Here is a 9,872-nt window from a genome sequence, read left to right as displayed (position 1 = left end):
GAGGGAAGGAGGGAGATGGAAAATAAAAAATGGTGAATTATTTCAAACTTTTTAACATTGCATGCCACCATTTTCAGTTCTACAAATATTTTTTTCAGCTAAAACTCCAGTATTCTTTCCTATCTGCACATTCTGGGAAGAAGCAGGTTTTGCTGCATGAGGAAATGCTGTGGTGTCTGTCTGCCATCTAGTGAACAATATCTATATCAAAATACTTGACACAGGCATAAAATACTTTATTAATATTACCATCTTTCATGGTCATGTACAGTGCATAATAGTGGGGGACAGGGGGTAATATTGCTACAGAGTAACAGGGGCCCTTGGCGAGGGGGGGGGGGGGGGGGGGGGGGGGTATTGGGTCATAGCAAAGTCCGTGCATAGGGCCCAGAATAATTCCCAGCGATGCCTCTGCTCCTGAATGCGATCAACATAACTTCCAAAAGCACAAACATAAAATAACGTTTGAAAAATTTATAAAGTTGTAATTACTATATACAGCAGTGGTTCTTGGCCAGAGAGTCAAGTGGGGATCAGTGAGGATCCTTGTAAAAAAAAAAAAAAATGTGAATAAAATGTACAAAATTAAATATATATTTTTTAATTAAATAGAACGTTTAATATAATGACCCGAAAGGTTAATGACCCGAAACATCATAATAATCATTATGCATAATAATAGTTTAAGGAACCCACAACAACTGAAAACAAAATCATACATTGTGTTATTCCCGTTTTTTAATTAATAGATAATATCAAAACTAATCTGGTCACCATACAAGAGCAGGGCATTTAGTTTAAGCTGAAACATTGTTACATACATTTGATCTTTCTGCTTTGTGTCTCAGTGGTTGGACAGTTTCCCATTTCTGAGAATTTGATAATATCGCGAGATCTAGTGTACAACTCTGAAAGCGGCAATGGATCACTCTGTTGTCGCGAGATTTGGTATGAAGCTCTGAAAGGGGCGTGTGCGCGCGCCGTGACTGTACGGTCCTGTCATGACGCATACACCAAAATTACGCTTTATAACTTATTGTCTGGTAACCAGTAACTCATGAAAAGCTTCGTGCATTAACCAATATGTCGGACGAAGAGCAACCGTCTACTTCTCGGGAGGCGCACGCGGAAGAGGTAAAGAGAAAGAGAAGTACAGAATGTGTAGCAGACGGACATGAAGAAGTTTCCAGTTCATTTGCGTTTGGGGGGAACGGAACATGGCGGGGAGGCGGAGTTCAGTTCACATCTGCAGAGCTTTAGATGTTTATTACTAGTCTTTCAGAGCATGCTTTTGTGGCTTTGACAGATTTGCATGCAGAGTTGCGCCACTCGTGCAGCATGCAGATCTGTCTGAACGACATCTACAACTATATGCAGACATGCGTAAATAAACACTCACATACTCACTGTTACTGACACTTGAAGTGGCTCTGGTGTCATTCTGGCTTTATTTGAGCTTATATAAGGCTGGGTTAGTCAGAGTACTGATCCTATGTCACTATCAGCAGTTCACTTTTAGTTATCAAAAAGAGTCGTTTTAATAAGCCATTTAAACATTGTTATATGAGTTTGGTCACACTGTGTTCATGCTGCTGCGTTTACATAAATCGCGTGTAATCAGTGTAAATATTGTATTGTTATTTGTGGACATACTGTAGTGATTATGATGTGAAGTTTTGTAACACATCCCTTAAAAAAGTTACAATGGTAATCATAGCTTCTGCTAAAATACCATAGCTAGTACAGTTACTAGAATATGCCAAAACAGGCATATAATAATATTAATAATAAAAAAGAGCCTGGATCTCATGATGATTTATTTTGAATGTACAGTAGAAACAATAATTATAGCAACTATGTTTATCATGACAACCTGTTGTAACTAATAGTTGATGTTACTTTACGCTTAAGTTAAAGGTGAAGTAAGGCTGCAGCTTTGAGTAACTGGATAAAAAAGCCAATTTATTAAAAACAAAAACATATTTTTCTGTCATCAGTGTCATGCTCTAGATAAAATGCAAACTGCAGGTTGTAAAAAAGAAATGTAGTAAATGCATTTGTACATGAATAACCATTACATTATAAAACAAAAACACCTGTTAAAACAGAATTTCTCAATAAAAAAATATAACCATTCAAATTATAATAAAGGACAACACAAATTTATTTCTCTGGACATAGTAACATTAATAAATGTCATGTCTTCAGCGGTGGCCTGTGAGAGAATTTTCAAACAGGCTAATATGCAAATAAAAATAGATTGAACTAATAAATATTTAAGCAGGTTTGATTAGGGCTGCACGATTATGGCAAAAATCATATTCGCCAATTATTCCCTTGAAATTGTTATTGCAATTATTAATTACGGTTATCAGAATTTACATTAACTTATGTTTTGAAAAGCTTTATGCCATTGTTTGAAGCAACTGCATGCTGTATTTTTATATGAAAATAAGCTGAAAACACTCTTCCTGAAATTTTTTTATTTTAAAAAATGTATTATATATAATGTTATACTAAAACCAAAAGTAATACAATGGAAAAAACTCTTAAGCTAACCTGTAGAAAGAAAAAAAATACAAATCTTAAGCATGCAGAATAATGTAAGTGGGGTTTTTTTCAAAAACCCCTATGAAGAAAAATAAACAGAGGACCGTGACGTCGCCCGGTATGGCGCAGCCGGGGCCCCACCCTGGAGCCAGGCCCGGGGTTGGGGCTCGTATGCGAGCGCCTGGTGGCCGGGCCTCCCCCCATGGGGTCCGGCCGGGCTCAGCCCGAAGGAGCGACGTGGGGCCGCCTTCCCGTGGGCTCACCACCTGCAGGAGGGACCGTAAGGGGCTGGTGCTAAGAGGATCGGATGGCAGTCGAAGGCGGGGGCCTCGACAACCCGATCCCTGGACACAGAAGCTAGCTCTAGGGACGTAGAATGTCACCTCGCTGGCGTGGAAGGAGCCTGAGATTGTGCGTGAGGTTGAGAGGTTCCGACTAGAGATAGTCGGGATCACCTCTACGCACGGCTTGGGCTCTGGAACCACACTCCTCGAGAGAGGATGGACTCTTCACCACTCTGGAGTTGCCCATGGTGAGAGGCGGCGGGCTGGTGTGGGTTTGCTTATAGCCCCCCAGCTCAGCCGCCATGTGTTGGAGTTCACCCCGGTGAACGAGAGGGTCATTTCCCTGCGCCTACGGGTAGGAGATAGGTCTCTCACTGTCGTGTGTGCCTACGGGCCAAACGGCAGTGCAGAGTACCCTGCCTTCTTGGGGTCTCTGGGAGGGGTGCTGGAAAGTGCTCCAACCAGGGACTCCGTCGTTCTACTGGGGGACTTCAATGCCCACGTGGGTAGGGACAGTGACACCTGGAGGGGCGTGATTGGGAAGAACGGCCCCCCTGATCTGAACCCGAGTGGTGTTCAGTTATTGGACTTCTGTGCTAGTTACAGTTTGTCCATAACGAACACCATGTTCAAGCATAAGGGTGTCCATCAGTGCACGTGGCACCAGGACACCCTAGGCCGTAGGTCGATGATCGACTTTGTGGTCGTTTCATCTGACCTGCGGCCGTATGTCTTGGACACTCGGGTAAAGAGAGGGGCGGAGCTGTCGACTGATCACCACCTGGTGGTGAGTTGGATCCGATGGCGGGGGAGGAAGCTGGACAGACTCGGCAGACCCAAGCGTACTGTGAGGGTCTGCTGGGAACGTTTGGCCGAGTCTCCTGTCAGAGAGATCTTCAACTCCCACCTCCGGCGGAGCTTCGACCGGATCCCGAGGGAGGCTGGAGATATTGAGTCCGAGTGGACCATGTTCTCCACCTCCATTGTCGAAGCGGCCGCTCGGAGCTGTGGCCGTAAGGTCTCCGGTGCCTGTCGAGGCGGCTCCCCGAACCAGGTGGTGGACACCGGAAGTAAGGGATGCCGTCAAGCTGAAGAAGGAGTCCTATCGGGCCTGGCTGGCTTGTGGGACTCCTGAGGCAGCTGACGGGTACCGACAGGCCAAGCGAACTGCAGCCCGGGTGGTTGTGGAGGCAAAAACTCGGGCCTGGGAGGAGTTCGGTGAGGCCATGGAGAAGGACTATCGGCTGGCCTCGAGATTCTGGCAAACCGTCCGGCGCCTCAGGAGAGGGAAGCAGTGCCCTACCAACGCTGTTTACAGTAGAGGTGGGGAGCTGCTGACCTCGACTGGGGATATCGTTGGACGGTGGAAGGAATACTTCGAGGATCTCCTCAATCCCGCCGTCACGTCTTCCATTGAGGAAGCAGAGGCTGAGGGCTCAGAGGTGGACTCGTCCATCACCCAAGCTGAAGTCACCGAGGTAGTCAAGAAACTCCTCGGTGGCAGGGCACCGGGGGTGGATGAGATCCGCTCTGAGTACCTCAAGTCTCTGGATGTTGTGGGGCTGTCTTGGCTGACACACCTCTGCAGCATCGCGTGGCGGTCGGGGACAGTGCCTCTGGGGTGGCAGACCGGGGTGGTGGTCCCTCTTTTCAAGAAGGGGGATCGAAGGGTGTGTTCCAACTACAGGGGGATCACACTTCTCAGCCTCCCTGGGAAAGTCTATGCCAGGGTACTGGAGAGGAGAATATGGCCGATAGTAGAACCTCGGATTCAGGAGGAACAGTGTGGTTTTCGTCCGGGCCGTGGAACACTGGACCAGCTCTATACCCTCTACAGGGTGCTGGAGGGTTCATGGGAGTTTGCCCAACCAGTCCACATGTGTTTTGTGGATTTGGAGAAGGCATTCGACTGTGTCCCTTGCGGCGGCCTGTGGAGGGTGCTCCGGGAATATGGGGTCCGGGGTCCTTTACTAAGGGCTGTCCGGTCCCTGTATGACCGAAGCTGGAGCTTGGTTTGCATTGCCAGCAGTAAGTCAGACTTGTTCCCGGTGCATGTTGGACTCCGGCAGGGCTGCCCTTTGTCGCCGGTTCTGTTCATAAGTTTTATGGACAGAATTTCTAGGCGCAGCCAGGGGCCGGAGGGTGTCAGGTTTGGTGACCACACGATTTCGTCTCTGCTTTTTGCAGATGACATTGTCGTGTTGGCTTCATCAAGCCAGGACCTTCAGCATGCACTGGGACGGTTTGCAGCCGAGTGTGAAGCCGGCTGGGATGAGAATCAGCACCTCCAAATCCGAGGCCATGGTCCTCAGTCGGAAAAGGGTGGTTTGCCCACTTCAGGTTGGTGGAGAGTTCCTGCCTCAAGTGGAGGAGTTTAAGTATCTTGGGGTTTTGTTCACGAGTGAGGGAAGGATGGAACGGGAGATTGACAGACGGATCGGTGCAGCTTCTGCAGTAATGCGGTCGATGTACCGGTCTGTCGTGGTGAAGAAAGAGCTGAGCCGCAAGGCGAAGCTCTCGATTTACCGGTCAATCTACGTTCCTATTCTCACCTATGGTCATGAGCTTTGGGTCATGACCGAAAGGACAAGATCCCGGATACAGGCGGCTGAAATGAGCTTTCTCCACAGGGTGGCTGGGCGATCCCTTAGAGATAGGGTGAGAAGCTCGGTCACTCGGGAGGAGCTCAGAGTAGAGCCGCTGCTCCTTCACATTGAGAGGGGTCAGCTGAGGTGGCTCGGGCATCTGTTCCGGATGCCTCCTGGACGCCTTCCCGGGAAGGTGTTCCGGGCACGTCCCACTGGGAGGAGACCCCGGGGAAGACCTAGGACATGCTGGAGAGACTATGTCTCCCGGCTGGCCTGGGAACGCCTCAGTGTCCCCCCGGAAGAGCTGGAGGAAGTGTCTAGGGACAGGGAAGTCTGGGCATCTCTGCTTAGACTGCTGCCCCCGCGACCCGGTCCCGGATAAGCGGAAGAAGATGGATGGATGGATGGATGGAGGGCTTTTTTTTTTTGTAATTGTGCCTTTGAATGATTACGTGGCTGTGGCATCCATAACAGATTTTCTTTTTAGTGATTTAGTGATGTACTAATGTGATACTGAAAGTTGTTACCTCTTATCATGATCAGGTATATATATATATATATATATATATATATATATATATATATATACATATATATATGTGATCTGTGTAAATTGAATAAAATAGAAGGACTCCCACTGTTTGTGAATATATTGTATATTTATATTTAATAACATTTTTGGAGCTAAATGTAACATCCAACAAAAATATTTCAGCAAAATTGTGCTCCTTTTTCAGAGAGCTCAGTCTGTTTCATATGCATGCTAACTGTCATCTATTCATTGCAGTCTGTGAAATTTAATGGGCAATTGCTGGCCGTCAAGATGAGCCTTTAGACAAAGTGGAAATATTTGCGTGAATTACTAATATTTATACCATAAAATGAAAGTAATGCTTGGAGGAAAACATGTTTCTAGCGCATTAAACAGCGTACACATCTGTCACAGCACCTGGCATTGAATAGGTGTTACAATATATTGTCTGCATCTATTGGTATCTAATGTGTGTCATTTATTTGTGTTTCTAGGAAGACCCACCATTTCTCCTGGACCCTCCTCCTAAAGCAGCTGTGAAGGAGAGCTTGGCTGACCCTGAGTATGAGGAAAAAAGAGTGAGTTTCATTACACTTTAATCCACACAGTTTATGTATAATGTTGTGGAAGCTGGTTTTTAAATACATTGAGGTGTTAGCCAGGGGTGACCACAGGTGAGAATGAGGTTCACAGTACCAACCCTCAAAACCAACCAGAGATGGAGGTGAAAACAACCAGATGACGGAATTTACTAGATGTTAAGCAAATACTGAATTCAGACACCTTCCTACTTTCATATAGTGCTTGTGAATTCAGCATTTTTCATATTTCAGGTACAGCTTAGGCTATATTTGGCAGAATTAATTTTTTTAAATTGATGGAATGCAAATAATGTAAAATCAACTAACCAGTTTTAAAATGCCACATATATTTATATGTGAAAAGTGTTCTTTTTGCCTGTGGACCAATATAGTAAAAATATTTTTTATTAGTGCTGGGCCACGATTAATCACATCCAAAATAAAAGTTTTTAATATATGTGTGTGTGCTGTGTATATTTATTATGTATATATAAATACACTCATGCATGTACATATTTAAGAAAAATATATTATGTTTATATGTGACTCTGGACCACAAAACCAGTCTTAAGGCGCTGGAGTATATTTGTAGCAATAGCCAAAAATACATTGTATGGGTCAAAATTACTGATTTTTCTTTTATGCCAAAAATCATTAGGACATTAATTCTTAAAGTTCCATGAAGATATTTAGTAAATTTCCTTCTGTAAATAAGTCAAAACGTAATTTTTTATTAGTAATATGCAATGCTAAGAACTTCATTTGGACAGCGATTTTCTCAATATTTAGATTTTTTTGCACCCTCAGATTCCAGATCTTCAAATAGATGTATCTCAGCCAAATATTGCCCTATCATAACAAACCATACACCAATGTAAAGCTTATTTATTCAGCTTTCAGGTGATGTATAAATCTCGAAATTGACCCTTATGACTGGTTTTGTGGTCCACGGTCACGTTTATTAAATATATTTATATATAATATTAATTAAATTAATATAAATATATACATGTAAATACAAGTGAATATTTTCTAAATATATACTGTGTGTGTGTGTCTTTATATATATACATAAAAATTATACACAGTACACAAACACATATTATGTACACACAAACTTTTATCTTTAATCGTTGCCCAACACTCGTTTTTATTAAGTTTGAAGTACTAATTTTCACATCATGTTACTCAAAAATCTTTGTCTCTTCCTTGGCTATAGAAAACAGACCGTGCGAACAGGTTTGAGTTCCTGCTGAAGCAGACTGAGCTGTTCGCTCATTTCATTCAGCCTGCCAGTCAGAAATCCCCCACCTCACCTCTGAAGGTCAAGGTGGGGAGACCCCGAATCAAACAGGATGAGAAACAGAACCTGCTGTCTGTCGGAGAGTGAGTCAGACACACATACACAGACATGCATGCTCACACATTCATATGCATGAGGTTAGCAATTAGTCCCAAAGCTGCTGGTGAGACATGTCGTCATGGTGATTTGGTTTGGTTTATTTCTGGCCCGTGCTTGTGTGTTTCAGTAACCGCCATCGTCGAACAGAGCAGGAGGAGGATGAGGAACTCTTATCTGAGAGCAGGAAGGCAGCTAATGTTCTTGTTCGTTTTGAGGAGTCACCATCATGTATGAACCAATGTTTTTGTGAACAGTCAGGCTGTTTATATTTATTAATGAATCTCACACTGTTTTAAATACAATTAATATTAGTACTTTAATATATTAGTTATTTAAAAACAAAAAACTGTGATTATTTACTCACTCCCATGTTACTGACATCCAAAAACTGTGAATCATGACATCATTTTGGCCTGTTCCTCATACAAAGCTATCATATGACTTGAGAAGGCTCTGAATGTAGTCATATGGGCTACTTTTATGGTACTTTCATTTTGCTTTTTTTGTTCTATGTGGATCTTTGTAGTTCGTAGTCACTATATAGTATGTAGTCTTTGTATGATAAAGATTCTTTAAAAAAATTCAAATTTTGTATTGAGGAGTCTTAAAATGACTTAAAATTAGACAAAACAAGCATTAAAATAAGCCACAACAACTAAAAAACTAATCATTTCTTTTAATTCACACAAGCAACAACGTTTTTTTTTTTGAAGAAGTAGGATTTGTACTTTCTTTGAAAACCTGATTATATGAGGTAGACGTTAATATGATCATTTCAATTAATAAATTAAAATGAATAAAATTAAAAAATAAAATATAACTCTATGGTAATATTTATATAACTAAGTATTTTTTTTCTAGTTATGCCAAGCTCAAAAATATTTTATAGGGTAGAAATTGTGAATAAAAAATATTTGTAATATTTATATATAAAAATCCTTATCCTTAATACTTGTTGATGGGCCTTGGAGTCAAAAAGCTTAGGAACCACTGCTTTACAGGGGGAGTGTGAAGTTTCTGCAACACTAACAGTCCCTAATGCATTTGCAAAAATAATGATTGTTTCCAAGCACAAAGAATCCCACAGAGGCCATGCATCGTTATTATTTATCTGTCTCATTTCTTTTGGAATTTTAAGGCCTTTTTTCTTACGTTATAGCTTATAACTTTGAGCTTCTGTATTCTTGGAAACAGTAATCATTTTTATAGTTTTAAAAAACACACAAGGAGACAATAAATTCACATGAACTGTGTTATCAAGGTGTCAGACACCTGTAATGTGATGTATAACATTTAAGCACCTCTTCCAGTACTTGATTTCATGAAATGATTTATAATAGCTCATTCACCTGTGATCAGATTTAATGGTTGCTGATTATTAATTTTTGATTCATCGACAGATGTTAAGAATGGAGCTTTGAGAGATTATCAAATCCGAGGCCTGAACTGGATGATTTCTCTGTATGAAAATGGCATCAATGGCATCCTGGCTGATGAGATGGTAAAAACCCCAGTCTGTTTCTCTCTAATGTTTTAAAATAAGGCTCAACACATTGAAACCCGGCACGATCCTAGTGGCAGATAAAAGCAACTATATGATGTAGTCCTTAATGCAGTGCTTCCCAAACCTGTCCTGGAGGCCCCCCTGCACTGCACATTTTGTATGTCTCCCTTATCAGAAACACCCAATTCATGTCTTGCAGCCTCTACTAACGAGCTGATGAGTTGAATCAGGTGTGTTAGATAAGGGAGACATACAAAATGCGCAGGGCTAGGGGTCCTCCAGGACCGGTTTGGGAAGCACTGCCTTAATGGAACGCCTACATTTTCAGAAATAGTCTGAATATGCGTCATTGCGGAACCACACAGATTCATTACAGTGAAAACGCATCTTACTGAAGCTTCAGTAAGACTGTGATTTTTCTGGGTCTGTCT

General features: G+C 42.5%; 1 protein-coding gene across 5 annotated transcripts in view; it reads left to right on the top strand.

Moving 5' to 3' along the window:
* The first annotated feature begins 938 nt into the window (after positions 1-938).
* Positions 939-9,872, top strand: part of LOC306871028 (putative global transcription activator SNF2L1) — a 30,570-nt gene continuing 21,636 nt past the window's right edge. For all 5 annotated transcript variants that reach the window (XR_013784303.1, XM_079418685.1, XM_079418686.1 and 2 more), the window contains exons 1-5: positions 939-1,134; positions 6,449-6,532; positions 7,755-7,921; positions 8,065-8,165; positions 9,338-9,438. Coding sequence is in view for 4 of the 5 variants with exons in the window: in XM_079418685.1 (XP_079274811.1) it covers positions 1,084-1,134; positions 6,449-6,532; positions 7,755-7,921; positions 8,065-8,165; positions 9,338-9,438 (504 nt within the window). In the remaining variant the exon portion in view is untranslated. The remainder of the gene's footprint in view (positions 1,135-6,448; positions 6,533-7,754; positions 7,922-8,064; positions 8,166-9,337; positions 9,439-9,872) is intronic.

This window comes from Barbus barbus (genome assembly GCF_936440315.1).
Source record: "Barbus barbus genome assembly, chromosome: 6".
Classification (NCBI taxonomy): Eukaryota; Metazoa; Chordata; class Actinopteri; order Cypriniformes; family Cyprinidae; genus Barbus; species Barbus barbus.
This window is presented reverse-complemented; position numbering and strand designations above follow the sequence as displayed.